This window comes from Balaenoptera borealis (assembly GCF_965194805.1).
Source record: "Balaenoptera borealis genome assembly, chromosome: 5".
Lineage (NCBI taxonomy): Eukaryota > Metazoa > Chordata > Mammalia > Artiodactyla > Balaenopteridae > Balaenoptera > Balaenoptera borealis.
Window position 1 is genome coordinate 16,028,779 of NC_138862.1, and position 17,792 is coordinate 16,046,570.

A 17,792-nucleotide genomic window follows, 5' to 3' on the forward strand; every position below is an offset into this window, starting at 1 on the left:
TAAACTACAACTGCTATAAACTACAAAAGCGAAATTTTCAAGGATGGAAAACAATATATCCACGGCACTTAAAGTAGTCCTGGTCCACGGTGAATGCACAATAAATGCTAATTATTATCTTCATTTCATGCCAAAAATTTCTAATAAAATTTTTAAAGACTCAGATTTTAAAAATGATCTAAGTGAAGGTCTAAAACTCGTGCCCAGTACTGTTTTAGCAAAGACTCATGGACTCTAGGTAATAAAATTTTTCAGCAGAAACTTGCACATTTACACTGAACCTGCCTCTGCAAAGTGCGGGGCAAATGAAACCTACTGTAGGGCAGGGAAAGCCTCATTCTGGGCTCAAAATACAAAATTAATTTTAAAACACTGAATTCCTATAAGAGTGATCAATATATAATTTTTTGTGATCTTCTTAAAATACTGCTAAACTGGGAGTACTTAATTAGCTTTTACATGGCTAAAATAAAAAATAGCAACAATACTGGTGAAGATGTGGAGAAATTGGATCACTCATGTATTGCTGGTGGGAATGTAAAATGGTGCAGCCACTTTGAAAACCAGTTTGGTAGTTTCTTAAAAAACTAAACATGCAACCACCCTACGTCCCAGCAACTGCACTCCTGTTCTTTTATGTCAGAAAAATGAAAACTCATGTTTGTACAAGTGCTCACAGCAACTTTATTTGTAACAGCCAAAAACTGGAATCAGCCTGATTTCCTTCAATAGGTGTACAGCTAAATAAAAACTGGTACAGCCACCCTATGGAATACAGTAAAAAGGAACACACTACCTGATGCATACAACTTTGATAAAGCTCAAAGGAATTATGCTAAGCGGAAAAAGGCCAATCCCAAAAGGCCACGTACTATTATGATTCCATTTATGTAACATTTTTGAAATGACAAGACTTTAGAAAAGGACAGATTAGTGGTTGCCAGGGATTAGGAATGGAGCAAGGGGGTAAGGGAGTGCAGACAGAGGGCAGGAAGGAAGTGGGTGTGGTTATAAGAGGGCAACACAAGGGATCCTTGGGTGGGTGCTGAAACTGTTCAGACTGTGGTGGTGGATACATGGATCCACCCAGAAAATTAAACTGTATAGAACTTCATACACACACACAATTTAGTACAAGTAAAACCAGGGAGGTCTGAATAAGATGGGTGAACTGTATTACTGTCAGAATCCTGGTTGTGATATTGTACTATAATTTTGCAAAATGTTACTAATTAGAAGAAACTGGACAAAGTGCAACAAGGGATCTCCCTGCATTGTCTTACAGCTACATGTGAATTTATAATTATCTCAATAAATATTTCAATTAAAAAATTTTCAAATAAGTTAAAATAATCAAAAGAGGCTTTTAAGACAGTTACACAATGACCTTTTCAATCTGCCACTATGATGAAACACTTCAAATATTTGAAAATTTATGATTTACCCTCAAATTAGAAGGAACGAATGCATATACACACACATGCATGCATATACCTTCCCTTCCATGCACATGAATCAAATTTTTCTCTACTTGGAAAGTCATATTAAGTAATTTGAAACTACAGACCATAATAAGGATATCTCCATTATGATACGTGATGCTACTTTTTAAAAAACAATGGCTAACCTATAGTTGGCCCTTCCTGTCGTTGTCTTGGTTACCATATTATTTGCTCTGACCTCTGCCACAGAACTGACCTTTTTATTCCCCAAACTGTAGCTGCAATTTCCTGTATGTACGCACAGCCAGCGATAAGCTCAACTGTAGACTTAGTGTCATCACAGAGCAGCCCACACACACCTGTCGTACACAGAGAAGTTCTACATACTTTGTCCAAATTCCTTTTAACAACTTCTGATGTGTGTCCCAATGCCACAAGGCTCAGCATTCTTCTAGCTGTAGTTACTAATGAAATCAAGCAAGCTGTTATAAGAGTCAGTGTATACCCAGCACTCCTGCCCAGAGAGAGGTCTCCTGGAGGCAGGATGGTAACAAGGACTTAAATATCTAGGTGTGTGAGCTCCACAACAGGCTGGTGGGCAAAAGGTGTGCAAGAACAAGGCTCTATAAGTATGACACAAAATCACCTTTCTTCTACCAACGCATAGCCACAATCTCAAGAAGAAAGGGAGAGAAAGAACACTTCTAGAGTACCTAACAGCCACATGTAGACAAAACGAGGAGGCTGGAATGCATAATCTTCTGGTTTCCTCCAAATTCTAAAATCCTTAGCTAACAGCTGCTTGAAAAACTAATAGATCTGACAACTCTGACTCATAGTGAAAACAATAAAACTGAACATCACAGGCAGGCTGTCACGTGCAACTCACTCCCAACCCATATCCATGAGGGCGGGTCCTAGAGAAATGGATGTTTTAGAGAACCCTAATCCCTGTCAGTTTCCCATCACAGGAGAAGGTCCGAAGGGAGAGAAGAGCACACGGTATGGCCTCTCCCAGCACGACCTCTCTGAATGTCTGTAATCCACTGGCTGGGTCCTTTCATTAAAAATAACAATGGGTTGGGAATTCCCTGGCAGTCCAGTGGTTAGGACTCTGTGCTCTGCCGAGGGCCTGGGTTCTTTCCCTGGTAGGGGAACTAACATCCCAGAAGCAGCACAGCACAGCCAAACACACAAACAAACAAAATTACAGGGGGTCAAGTTATTCAACTGCTCAACAAACATTCACGCACATCCAAAGTTAATCGTTTTACGTGTAAAACGGCATCATTTCTATGAAGAAAGTTAAAGCCATGTGCTGTGGCACAAGCTGGGAACTGCTCCTCGGCCTGAGGACGGGGGAGACTGGGTCTTCTTTTAACTTTATAAACCAGGAGAGATTTAATTAAGTTAAACTGCAATCAGGACGACCTCTCCTACCTCTTCGGGCAGAGTGATGCGCAGCTCGGCGTCGGCCTGGCCCGCGAGCCTGGAGCGGAAGTAGGCGCTGCAGGCGGCCAGCACGGCGCGGTGGGCGCGGAAGGGCCGGCCCTCCACCAGCACCGTGACGTCGCACAGCACGTCCTTCCGGCGCTGCTCGTCCAGGCTGCGCAGCACGTGGCCGCTGTGCACCGACGACTCGTAGGCGAACACCGCGTTCTCACCCAGCGACATTCTGCGTCACAGGTGGCGTCGGGAGGGTCCGAGAGTGCATGCTTCTGACGGTCATTAATCCTGCCAAGACACAGGCCAGGTGTCACTCGCAGAAAATCTTGGTAAAGAGGTTTGTTAAAGTGACACTAGCAAATAACGATTAAAATACTCATCACTAAAACCCAACTGAAAACAACAGCCTCTCGAGAGCCTGGAAGCATTTATTCACTTTACCTCATTTAAAATTGGTTCTTGATAAGCAGTTTTTCTAACTAATTTTAGGAAAAATGTTCTTAGGGTGAGGGAGGGAAGACCTTTTTGAAGCAAGGATTTCAGGGCTCTCTGAAAATGAGACATTTTGTACGGAGAAAACAGCTCCAAAGAGCACACAGGGCGGCCGAGAAATGTCTGGGTGGCATCCCAATCCTGTTGCTTTAAGACATTAATGGGCGTGTGTATAGATCACCTGAGGTCACACTTTGGGCTGGGACTGAACAGTGGAACAAGCATATGGCACTCCACATTCTCCATGCCCCATTCCCCAACATCTGACAGCAGGTAGGAGGGCTTGGTGCTTCAGAACAAGGGGCACATCCTACGAAAGGTGAAGTCCCTCCAACATGAAGAAGAAAAGGACTTCCCTTGATTGAAAGCCTCAAATCTGTCAGGCCAGATCTTAGTAATGAGTCTTTTTCACATAACAAGCCTTACTTGACACGACAAAACGTAGGCAACAAATAGGACTACTCCACCGTTAAGAACATGGTTTACCACACACAGAAACTCTTGGTTTTCTCAAAATGCTAAAACATAAGAGAAAGTTATCAAAAATGTATATTTTAAAAAATACATAATAACATACAGTAGCCTCCAAACTTTTTTTGATCCATACATACTACTGGCAAAAAAAAAAAGGGCAGCCCCAATATATGTATGTTTGTCCATATATTTCAGACGTGTACCATTCTTATATATTACATATGTTATAAAACACACAGAGGGTGAACGTAAGAGGTTGAAAGAGAAGCTCTAATATTTTCTTCCGGCCCCCAATGGCCAGCAGAGAGCACCCCGAGGTGTGTGTACACACCCCACCACGGCACGGCAACCCCAGTGGAGGCTGAAAAGCTCCTCACGGGTCATCCCTGTGTCGTTCACTTTTGCTCTTCTGACACCTTATTCACTGCCTGAAACGTGAAGGTCCACAAATGTTCAGTGACTGAATAAATGTTACTGTTTTCAGTTGCTATACTCCAAACAAAAATGAAAGGAGAAGTAAGAACTACTAAAGTTCATACAGACCAGGCCCAAATCATGGGTGAATTCCACCTCAAAGACAGGGTGTCTTAGTAACAAACACATGAAGTGCATCCATGAATTCCACTTATGTGTTTATTTTTAAGGTGCTCATTATAGCTGAAATGTTAGGTTCCTCAGAAATAGTCAACTACAGTAAAATCTCTCACTATGTGGTTAAACTCTACCGAAGGTCAAGGAATCACAACCTATCATTTACTGATTCAGCATACCACATGAAATCATAGCAACTCCAAAATCATGTCCTAGGACTAACTCGACTTTTGGGTTGTGCCCATAGGAAAGGGTAGTAAATTCCCTTTAGCAATGGGTCTTAATATTTCAACTATCAACACAAGGAATTAGTGTTAGGAGTAGGGGGGAGGAACCATCATTCAAAGAAATTATGTATCTTGTGTGTGTGGTACCACACAGACCACTGCCCTTCACTTTATCTGAAACTGTATACCCTCCCCAGCCAAGCCCGATTCAACAGCTGACCACATGCCTTGCTATGTCTCTGCACAAGTCTCCAGCCTCCTTATTTTTTCCTATCCTCTGCCTTGCAAACCCTTAAAACTATACAAATCTTACCCTAGTCCTACTCTGTTGGTGGTAATGTAAATTGGTGAAGCCACTATGGAAAACAGTGGGGAAATTACTCAGAAAATTAAGAATAGAAGTACCATATAATCCAACCATTCCACTTCTGGGTATTTATCCAAAAAATATGAAAACACTAATTGGAAAACATATACACACCCCCATGTTCAATGCAGCATTATTTACAATAGCCAACATACGGAAACAACATAAATGTCCATCAATGGATGAATGGATAAAGATGTGGTATATATATGCAATGGAATACTACTCGGCCATAAAAAATGAAATCTTGCCATTTGCAACAATACAAATGGACCTTGAGGGTATAATGTTAAGTGTAAATAGTCAGATGGAGAAAGATAAATACTGTATGATCCCACTCATATATGGAGTCTAAAAGAAAACATAACAAACAAAAACAAAATAAAATTTGTATATACAGAGAATCGACTGCTGGTTACCAGAAGGGAACAGGGTTAGGGGTGAGCAAAATAGATGAAGTGGTCAGCTGTATGGCTGGTGGTGGATGGTAACTAGAGATTTGGTGGTAAGCACTTTGAAATGTACATAGATGTGGAATTATAATGGTAAACACCTGAAGGTTATATAATGTTTATATACCAATTTTACCTCAATTAAAAAAAAACTATATTGAAAGACACTGAGGAGCACCTAAATAAATGGAGAGATGTGTTCACATAAAACAGAGACCAATTCCTATACCTTCACTCTAGAGCTGCAGTTAGCCCACATGTGTTTGTGTGGCCCACTGCCACCAGTTTGCTCACTACTCGCCTCAAATTCAAGAGAGAATTTACTCTTGGCTCAACCCCCTTGTTGAGCCGTTTTGTGTGACGGGTTACCTCTTAAGTTCATGGTCAGCTTGCAGATTTGGGCCATATGCCAACACCAAGTTCCATCAGCTGCAGCTGAGAATCAGGCAGTAAAAGCCACCTGGGACGACCCCTCTAAGAAGGGTCAGTCTCCCTTAAAGCGGACTGATCTTGCTCCCACCAGAAACCTGGGACTCATCGCTGACACCTCCCACACTCGGCCCCAGTGTCCAATCTCTTACCGAGACCTGGTGCCTCGACCTCTTACAGCTGAGACCCATTTGTCTCCATCTACACCGCCACAACTCCAGTCCAAGCCATCACACTGGCTCTTGCCTAGACAAACGCTGTTTATCCTCTTGCAATGTCTTACAAGCTCACACATGTACAAATATAGTTACATAAAATGAAAAGTGGCACAAAGTTTCATATATCAATATTTTATCCTTACTAGTGCAAAGTAGTCTAATTTCTACTCTGTTCTATTAAAAAAACATTCCAGTTGTGATCCACTCAAATTTCAAGAACCAATAATGGACCATGACCTCATACACTGAAAACACAAGCCCACTGGCTAACAGAACAGGGTCTAGAATCATATGCTGTCTGGGTTCAAATCCCAGCTCTGCCACTTACTCACTATATGGCCTTGGACAACCTGCTTAACCTTGCTGGGTTGGGTCTTGTTTTCCTCACCTGTAAAACAAGGATAACAGCAGCACTTCACTGGGTTGTTGTGAGGTTTACATGAAGAAAATGAGGGTAAAGGGTTGAACACAGTGTCTGGCCCAAAGCAAACAAATCATAAATATTAGCTATTAATTATGATGATAATACAAATAACAAAAGCCTCAGCCCCCTCAAGCCCCTCTTGATCCTCTCCAATTTACTCCCCTATATCAATGTCTCCCTTGCTGAAAACCCCACGTCTTCCAAATTTCTTATGATCAATTCTAAATCCTTAGCATGTCCTCCAGACCTGCCTGGTCAGGTTTTCTATTAATCCAGCCTTGCCTCAAAGCCTTTGTCTCCCTCTCTCGCTATTCTCCAGCCTGACCTTCCTTCCTTCTCACCCAAAGGCATCAAGCTCCTTCTGACCTCAGGACCTCTGCACATGCTCTCCCCACTCCCTGGACTTCTACTCTTCAGCTGGCTAACTCCTCACCTTTAGGTCTCAGCGTAAATGTCAAAACCTTGCCTGACTTGTTCTCTACCACAACTCAAGCATATAACAGAGTACCTGGCCCAATGCAGGTACTTGCTTCTGAACAAATGACTTGGCATTTTTAGTATAAACCCAGAACCCCAATCATCTACATCTTCTTCCAAACACAGCGCAGTCAGCTATTCCAATACATAAGGGAATAATGCCGCTGAGCCAAGTACTCAGAGAAGATTCCTTGGATAGGTTTTCCAGAGTCAGGAGGAGCAAAAGGGAGGCCCAGCTCTGGGAGCAACTGGCCAAAGGAGAGCAAAGGTTGGCAACTATAAACACAGCCAATACAACTACCCAAACTTGGCTTCATTAGCATGGAGCACTACAAAAAGTTGTTCTGAAAGTCCATTTTCCTAATTCTGAAAGCCATCAAGTGGTCAATAATCCAATTTTACCGAATAACAATAACTAAGTAATGACTAAACCAGGTAAGAATGGCACACATCCTTCTAACGTCTGTCACCTTCTATCATTTTTCAAACCTAAACAGTAAGATGTAATACCCCCCCAGAGCCTGCCAGACCTAAAATTCTGTTAATTTCTTAACACCAAATTCAGATTCCTGTTACACGTGAATTTTTCTATATTCTTGGAAATAGAAACTATTGTTACAGTTCAAAATAAGGTTCACTGACCTGAGCAAATTGCTGATTCATTCAGTAATGCTGATAAAGGATGAACAGGCATTTTAAAGCTTCCTGCATCTCAATTTGGAAATAACTTCTACTCTCTGCTCAATATACAGAATATAAATTTAAGTTTTAATAGTTACTTCTTAATGTTTTTGCTTTCAAAAGCATTTTTTAAAAGAAACAAGATGATGTTGCTTTATCACATTTCAATAACTTTAAAGATAATATACTTAAAAAAAACTTTTAAAATCCTGAGGTGAATATTGGATCATGGAGCCAGATCTACAGTACTTCACAACAAAAATTCAGAATGAAGATGAAGTTCCACGTGTACAGAAGAGCTGGACACAGGGCACAGGGAGTAACCTAGTAGGGCACAGGGAGTAACCTAACACCAAGGATTCATATAAAAAAGACTATCATCCGAACATCCTTCATCTTCACTGAACAATGACAAACGTTCTTTCTACAAGTGCCTACCTGTGCCACATAATAAACTAGGTGCCATAAAAACACAAACAAAAGACAGTCCCTACGGTCAAGAAGAACACAACCTGGAGATGTTCAAAATGAAAATGGTACTTTGGGGTGAAAGAGATGACAATGATCTCTATAAACAACTTCCACAGGAATGTGGGCATTCCTAAAGGTATTTGCAGTAAGCCTTCAAACAAAAACTACTTTCTGGTTAATTCTCATTTAACCATAATATTCAATTACTAAGAACGACTATTTTCAAAATAGTTGTTAGCCAAGGGGGTGCGTGTGTATGGCTGGGCATGAGAGACTGGTGACCCTGGACATCAGAAATGGCACAACAGGCAAATGTCTTGGCCTTTATATAAAGGCAGTGCCCTTCATCTGCAGCCTGGGTGAGTTCCTCCCAACTCTCCTTCTCCTTCTTTCTTGTGGCCATTTGGAATTTCTGCCTTTTTCTCCTTACTGCTTCTGCCTGCCACCACCCATCATCCTGTCAATTACTTTTGCCTCACTCAATTTCAGGGCAGGGTCTTTGGAAGACAGGCAAATTCTTCCTACCACGCCACCCTTCTTGGTTCCCTCTTTAGCTTCAAAATCTGCTAAGCCGGTACCTGTTACAATATACCCAAGATACCAACAGTTTAAGTGTTCTTAAATTAGGTGAGTCTTATCTTCTATTTTTCAAGAGGATGGCGAAGACCAAACAGTATCGTGTGTTTGCACCTTCAGTCCTTCATCTTTTCTTTAAAGGCCTTTAAAAAACATTTTTTTTTATTTTAATTTAAGGTGGAGATGCTCATAGGAAAGAATCTTTTTAAAGATAAGGGATCTCCTTGTTATCATCCCCAAGTTTGAAAGAACCTTAACATCAAAAATTCTATGGGAGCTGAAATCACAGACAATAACTTAAATCTGCATTCTTCCAATGTTCTAAGACCTGACTTAACAGCCAGAAAGAGCCAGTAGGAATAAATCAGAACCAAGATTTGCTATTTTCTTTAATCATCTGCAGATCCTAAATATCACGCTTGTTTAAACACTGTATCTGATAATCACATTTTCTAAATCCACTTCTCTCAGCCTTATGAAAAAAAATCTTAAATATGACTGGATAAGGTACATGGATGCATATACCAAAAGAAGCTAAAGGAAAACAGAAAACATAAGTTTGAATTAAGGTAAGTAGCACAGGTGCTTATAGCAGCACCAAAAACAATGACATTGTGTTTTAAGGACTTCTACGGTGACATATGGGAAACCAACCTGACAATCTATGTTAAAATTATGTAACAAAAGATGCTATAGCTTTTTAAAAATGGAGGTGGTGGGGTGAGGGAATCACTACAATTTTTGCAGCTCATGGTTATTACAACAAATGTGAGGTTCCATAGAGAGAAAGTTGGATTTTTTTCCATTTACTTTTCCTATTATTGAGAATTATATATTTAATCATGGATCTTGTTATACTTACTTGGTCTAATTCCGTATGTGAAATTAAGCTAAAATTATACTTAGAAGGGAGAAGTCTGAATGGTTACAGAAGTTTACAGTTGTTTATGGACTCACCTGGTAACAGATCAGAAACAAAAGGTTTTTTTTCCTTCCCAAATCAACAAATTCAAATTTGTTAAATTCTGGGTAAAAGTTTAAAATAGCTTGGAAGGGAATAAAGGAAGAAAAAAGGAACACAGGAAATCCAAGTACCAGAACTAAAACAAGAGTAACAGATTCTTCTGTTATACCTTCTTACTACAAAAAATTTAAGAAACAATGAAGTCTTTTATTTGTTTAACAGATCTGGCAGCTATGTGATCCTTAATAGGACTGTTACACCTCAATGGAATACGACTGTGTTGAAAACATGAACTAGCAACTAGAATTGGCTTATCCCGGTACAGCTTATTTACTGAATTATATATTTTCTAACATGCACTTGTCAGTCACTATTTTATTTATCAACTTAGAGGTATGATTTTCCTTGAATGAACTGCACTGTTTAAAGCAGAGCATTTAATGAGTTTTGAGACTTGTATATGTGAACGAAACCACCACCACAATCAAGATAAATTTCCATCACTTCTCAAAATTCCACATGCCTCTTTGAGGTCTCTCCCTCCCTGTTCCCCTGGCTCCAGGTAACCAATGATTTGCTTTATGTCACTGTCGACCAGCATGCATTTTCTATGATTTTTATATAAATGGAATCACACATTATGTACTTTGGCTTCAGGTTTCTTTCACTCGGCTTAATGACGATCAGGTTGCGGACATTAGATGTTTGGGTTTTTTATTGCTGAATACTATTCCATTATATGTATGTACCACCATTTGTTTATCCATTTAATGGTAAATGGACTTTTTATTGTAATAAAGATGGACAACTACATTGTTTCCAGTTTTGGATTATTGTAATAAAGCTTCAGTGAACATCTGCATGGACATTACTTCATTTCTCTTGGGTAACTGAATACCTAGAAGTGGAGAAGCTGAGTGATATTGTGGGTTTCCGTTTAACTTCTTAGAAACTGCTAAACACTTTTCCAAAGTAACTGTATCATTTTCATTGCTACCAGCAGTGTATGACCACTCCAGCTGCTCCACATTCTCACCAACCTTGGTATTGTCAGTCTTTTTAATCTCAGCTATCCTAATAAATATACAGTGGTACAGAGCTGTGGTTTTAGTTTGCATTTCTTGGTGGCTAATGATGTTCGGCATCCCTATAAATGCTTACTGGCCATTTGTGTATCTTCTTTTGTGAAATGTCTGTTCAATTCTTCTGCCCATTTTTAACTGGGCTGTCTTCTTCTCGAGTTGTAAGAGCCAGTGTAATTTTGATTAGAACTGCAGTGAATCTACACAGCAATTTTAGGAGAACCAACATCTAACAAACTGAGTCTTCTGATGCATGAACATGGCATATCTCCCCATTTACTTAGGTCTTCTTTAATTTCTCTCAGCATTATTCTGATGTTTTTTAGTAAAGAGGGCTTGCATATCTTTTGTTAGATTTATTCCTAAGTATTTTACGGTATTTTGTAGATACTATAAATGGATTTGTTTGTTAAACTTCATTTTCTGGTTTTCTGCTGCTACTATATAAACATAAAATTGGTTTTTTTAATATTAACCTTAAATTCTCTGCAACCTTACTTAATTCTTATTAGTTCTGACAGTTTCTTTGTAGATTCCTTAGGATTTCTATGTACACAATCATGTCATCTGCAAATAGAGACAGCTTTACTTCTTTCCCATCTTTACACTTACTTCTTTTTTCCCCTTATTGCAACGACTGAATAGTGAGAGTGGTGAGAAAGGGCATCCTTGCCTTCCTGTAAGGAAAGTGTTCAATGTTTCACCATGAAATATGATGTTAACTGTAGGTTTTCTAAGCTGAGCAACTGATGGGCAGAAAGGGGGGTGTACTAGTTACTATCCCAGTTAACTTAGAACTCCTATAAGAAACTCAAAGGGGAAAAAAAAGCAGAGTGAAAACTTCCAACAATTCCCCTGAAGAGTAAAATTCCCCAACTCACTCAGCACCCTCATTCCCACACCACTTTCAAAGTATTCACCCCAGACATCTATAAGATCCCACAGTCAGGGGCTAGAGATAAGAAGGACAGAGATTAATCATCAGAGAGCACACCTAAGACTGACTCTTTCAGAACCTCACAAACATGGCAGCTGGCTGCTCTAGAGAGCACCAGAGGTGGACAGCGCAGAATATTATTTTATAGCTTGATGGCAACCCTGCCAGTTGGGCAAATTACTTTACATCTCTCTGACAATTCCCTTTTTTGGGGGGGGTGGGGAGAAGTAAGGGACAAGAATAGTACTTTTTGTTGGGAGGATCAAATGAAATAATATACATAATGTCCTTAAGACAGTGCCTGACACATACAAGTGCTCTGTAATTGTTAACTATTATTTGAATTTGATGTTAGAAATGTTTCTGGAAACACAAAAGATCCCAAATAGCCAAAGCAATCTTGAGAAAGAAAAACAGAGCTACAGGAATCAGGCTCCCTGACTTCAGACTATACTACAAAGCTATAGTAATCAATACAGTATGGTACTGGCACAAAAACAGAAATATAGATCAATGGAACAGGATAGAAACCCAGAAACAAACCCACGCACCTATGGTCAATTAATCTATGACAAAGGAGAAAAAAATATACAATGGAGAAAAGACAGCCTCTTCAATAAGTGGTGCTGGGAAAATTGGACAGCTATATGTAAAAGAATGAAATTACAACATTCTCTTACACCACACACAAAAATAAACTCAAAACGGATTCAAGACTTAAGTGTAAGAACAGATACTATAAAACTAGAGGAAAACACAGGCAGAACACCCTTAGATATAAACTGCAGCAATATCTTTTTGGATCCATCTCCTAGAGTAATGGAAATAAAAACAAAAACAAACAAACAGAACCTAATAAAACTTAAAAGCTGTTGCACAGCAAAGGAAACCATAAATAAAACAAAACAAAATGACAACCTACAGAATGGGAGAAAATATTTGCAAATAATGCAACCAACAAGGGATTAACCTCCAAAACATACAAATAGTTCATACAGCTCAATATCAAAAACACAAATAACCCAATCAAAGAATGGACAGAAGATCTAAACAGACATTTCTCCAAAGGCACACAGATGGCCAAAAGGCACATGAAAAGATGCTCAACATCGCTAATAATTAGGGAAATGCAAATCAGAATTACAACGAGGTATCACCTCACACTGGTCAGAATGGCCATCATCAAAAACTCTACAAATAATAAATGCTGGAGAGAGTGTAGAGAAAAAGGAACCTTCCTTCACTGTTGGTAAGAACGTAAATTGGTACAGCCACTATGGAGAACAGTATGGAGGTTCCTTAAAAAACTAAAAATAGAGCTACCATATGACCCTGCAATCCCACTCCTGGGCATATATCCAGAGAAAACCACAATTTGAAAAGATAAATACACCCCAATGCTCACGGCAGCACTATTCACAGTAGCCAAGACATGGAAGCAACCTAAATGTCCACTGACAGAGGAATGGATAAAGAAGATGTGATACATACACATACACACACACACACACACACACACACACACACCATGGAGTATTATTCAGCCATAAAAAAAGAATGAAATAATGCCATTTGCAGCAACAAGGATGAACCTAGAGATTATCATACTAAGTGAAGTAAGCCAGAGAAAGACAAACATTATATGGTATCACTTATATGTGGAATCTAAAAAAAAGAAAAGATACAAATTAATTTATATACAAAACAGAAAGAGACCCACAGACATAGAAAACAAACTTATAGTTACCAAAGGGGAAAGTTGGGGGGGAGGAGGGATAAATTAGGAGTTTGGGATTAATAGTGTGTAGATACACACTATTACATATAAAACAGATAACCGACAAGGACCTACTGTATAGCACAGGGAACTATACTCAATATTCTCTAATAACCTATACGGAAAAAGAATCTGAAAAAGAATAGATACATAGATATAGATGTATAACTGAATCACTGTGCTGTACACCTAAAACTAACACAACATTGTAAATCAACTATACTTCAATTAAAAAAAAAAAAAAGTTTTTGAGTGGCACAGGGTGACAGTGAAACCATAAAGAAAAAAGTGTAATAGCATGTTACTTAGCTTTCCAGTGCCCAATATGGACACAGATATAATAACATGAACACTGTTAACTGGTTTTCAACTTTCAGAACAAATAATGGAAGACTTAATTATGGTTATTAAATGAAATGCAATTATTAACCTTAGTAAAATAAAAGTGGCCAGCTGAGAGATGGAATCAGACAGAACTGAAAGGAAAGGTAGTATTTCTATATAACTTATAATGTACAGAGTCAAAAGATACTGCCTTAGATTAATGAGACCAAATTTTAAAAAAGGTGGAGGGGGGATTGTAGAGGTGACTAAGAACAGAAATAGAATGATTATAAATACAGCTGATGGGATGGCAGAAGCAAACAAAATCAACATCTATGGTAACAGAAAGTAAACAGATAACATCTTAGGTTCATAAATAAAATGAGGTACAAACATCTTAGAGACACAGAGGTCTGTGTCTCTAAAAAATTAAATAGCAGAAATGGGTAAAGATGAATATTATCTTTGAAGCATAATTAAGTGTGTAACAGATGAAGTTGCTTTATGATAAATTTATTGTTTTTAAATCAAAAATATGTAATACTCTGTAAAAACATAAACTTAAAAGATGCTTAAATAGACAGTAGACAAAAAACAGTCAAACTCAGTTAAGTCTAAACTGTTGATAACTTGGCTGTAAGTCTTAATGCAACTTTTCAAAGATTCTTCAAATAGAAAAGGAATTTGATAAAGAGAAAAATCAATCTTTAACCAAAATCTTAGATTATTTTAACAAAACTAGGCGATAGGAAGGGTAGAAAAATATAGTAAGATTTCTTCTTGTTTGGGAACAATGTTATACATACTGTTTAACATTTCATATTGACAAAGATATCAATTCAGATAGAATCTTTAAAAATGTAAGGGTATCTTTTAGGGAAACAAGCTGTTAAAACTTCCAAACTGGAGCGCTGGTTCTCCGACTTACAGAATCTAATGAAATCTACTGTATTTCCACCAAGAAAACCACTCACATAATAAAATTTTGCAGCTACTTTTGATAGAACTGATGACTTAAACCATGAGCTGATTTTTTTTTAATTTTTATTGGAGTATAGTTGCTGTACAATGTTGTGTTACTTTCTGCTGTACAGCAAAGTGAATCAGCTATATATATATACATCTATCCCCTCTTTCTTGGATTTCCTTCCCATTTAGGTCACCGCAGAGCACTGAGTAGAGTTCCCTGTGCTATACAGTAGGTTCTCATTAGTTAGTTATTTTATACATAGTTTCTATAGTGTATATATGTCAATCCCAATCCCTTCCACCCCTTTTCCCCCCAGGAGCTGATTCTTTAAGGAAACCAATAAAATTGACAAACTTCTGCAAAGTCTCACCAAGCAAAATATGAGAAAAAAATGAATACACTACATTCCCACTGGCATACAAAAATACTGTAATGGCTCTTTTCTTAAAATAAAATTTCTTGACCCTCCCCACATCCTTCTAACTACAGTAAAATTCACTGCTCTTCTTTATAGTAGAACTCCCCCAAAAAGCCATTTATATTCACACCATCTCCACTTCCCTCTCTCCCAATTTCATTTGAGCCCACTAAAATCAGACCTTTTCCCCTAAACTCCATGGGAATTACTTTGTGAGGATCAGCGGCCTTCACATTGCCAAATGGCAAATTTTGAGTCTTCTTAGACAGCATCTCAGCAACATTCAACAGGTTGATCATTCCCTCCCTGAAATCCTTTCTTCACTTGGCTTCTGATTCACCACCTCACTAGCAGCCCCTTGTCAATTCGGTGGATCCTCCTTCTCCTCCAAACCCCTAAATGCTGGAGAGCCAGGGCTTGGTGCTCAGATCTCTCCTCCTCTTTGTAACACTCCCTACGAGAACTCATCCAGACTCACAGCGTGGACACGATCACTCATGGACTTACTGTACACTCTCATATTTATATTTGGTCTAATCTCGACTATTCTCTTGAACTTCGTACTCATGTATCCAACTGCATACTCAAATTACTACTTGTATGTCTAACAGGCATCTCACATTTAACATGTCCAGAAACCTTGGTTCCCCCACCTCTAGTTAGGGTATGTATCAAAATATTAACAATGGTTACATCCAGGTAATTTTTGTTTCTGCATTCAAATTCTTAACCATAAACATATTACTTTATAATCAGAAAAATGTTCAAAGAGACAACAAACCATAAACAAAAACATATGCCTTCGGAAAAAATGCAATTCACATTTCTTTCGGCTGTCTTGAAGGCTCCCAAAGGATGTCAATTACTTTTTTCCCCCTTGATAATAGATTATTTCCTCCACTCATCAGGATATTGGTTTTTCACTATCTAGAAAATTCATGGGCAACTCTAAAACACAGCAGCCTCCACTGATATCTTCACAGTAAGCACAAAAGAATAAATTAAATTTTATAGAAATTTAAAATAAAAAGATGCTTTGATGTGGAAAAAGAGAACCCTGTTACAGGAAAATAAGGAGAAAAAACCCATCAAGTCAGGTCTAGCTCTGTGAACACGGGCAAATGTGTACCCTTGAGACTTAAGGAGGGAGCCCCTGCCCTACTTATGTCACAAAGCCCTTTGAAAAAGGATAAAGTGCTAAACACCAAATATACAGAATTATGAAATGCAAAAGAAAATCAATTTTAGGTATTTTAAAACAACCAGCAGCATGATATTGGAAAGAACGGGAAGTACTGGGATATAATTAAGGTTCTGCAGACATTACCAACGGTGTGATCTATAAGATACCTGACCTCACCCTTTAGGTTCCCCATAAGGAAAACAACATCAACACTTACTCTAAGGATTGAATGGTTGGGCGCATTTAATAGCACAGCGCCTGGCATGAGATCATTAACATTTTATTATTATTATTGCCATCTTTATCCAAAAGATGACCAAAAGAATACTGCATTTTCAAAGGTTCTACAAACCCAAGAGTTAAACTACAAAATACAGAGATTCCTGAACCTTTAAGAATGAAATGTCAATAAGTCTAATAAAGATCTCAACAAGATAAAAAGAAAATATTAAAATTATACAAGTCTGCTCAAGAAGATTGATAATTTCACAGACCCAAAGAATTCCCAACTGAAAGAGCACATTCACCCAATACAACCCACTTCCACACTTCGGTTACAGATGAGGAAACTGAAGCCCTTAGAGGGTCAGTCACTTAGAGGTTAAAAAGTTCTTCTGCCCCAGGTCCAAATATTACATTTCAATTCATATGACATGGCCTGAAGAGCAAGGTTGTTTTGAGGGTGGGGGTAAAAGTGAGGAGGATAAAAAAAACAAGACTAGAGGGAAATGTCTCAAGTATCCTGTGTGTGTGATGAGAACAATGTTAGACAAGCAGATTAAAAGGGCATTTATGGAATAGAAATTTTTCCTTATTATTCAATATTTAGTTTATTAATTTCTGATTAACACTTCTTGGATTACATAATCTATCGTTAAAAAGAATCTGACACCAAACTATGCTGAACTTAAATCAAAGTTTGTAGTTATACCCAACTACATATGGAAAATTAAACGAAGGACACAGTGCTGGAGATATTTCACCAAAAGTCACTTTCCATATAGAATAATAAGTGTTCGTGTCCCACATTCATAATGAAATAGTCATATGTTATTTTGTTTTCAAACTGTAAAAATTATAACCATGATTCACATTATTTACTTCTGATTGCCTAGAGGAAGTGAAAGCCCTAAAACTAGATCTAGGTCAGAATGACCCTCTGTAGGTCTAAGACTTGACAAATATAGCATGCAAAGTAACTGAAAAAACAAGCAAACCACCAAAAAGGTGCCCTTCAAATTCCCAACCATTCCTTAAACACCTTTTCACCCCAACTCATAATAAATTTGAGTCAAAAAAAAAGGATTAAGAGGAAAAAATGTTAAGTAACAATGTTAATTAAATAAGGCAGCAGTTACAGTAGAGCAATT

At 38.4% G+C, this 17,792-nt stretch overlaps 1 protein-coding gene across 6 annotated transcripts in view; it reads right to left on the minus strand.

The window, feature by feature from the left end:
* Window positions 1–17,792, minus strand: part of BACH1 (BTB domain and CNC homolog 1) — a 46,889-nt gene that overhangs the window by 19,598 nt on the left and 9,499 nt on the right. For 4 of the 6 annotated variants that reach the window (XM_082391928.1, XM_082391924.1, XM_082391925.1 and 1 more), the window contains exon 2: window positions 2,883–3,176. In XM_082391928.1, the coding sequence (XP_082248054.1) occupies window positions 2,883–3,116 (234 nt within the window). In that variant the 5' untranslated portion in view covers window positions 3,117–3,176. Of the gene's footprint in view, window positions 1–2,882; window positions 3,177–6,466; window positions 6,527–17,792 lie in introns of those variants that run through there. The other 2 variants (XM_082391926.1, XM_082391927.1) reach the window with 2 other exon arrangements.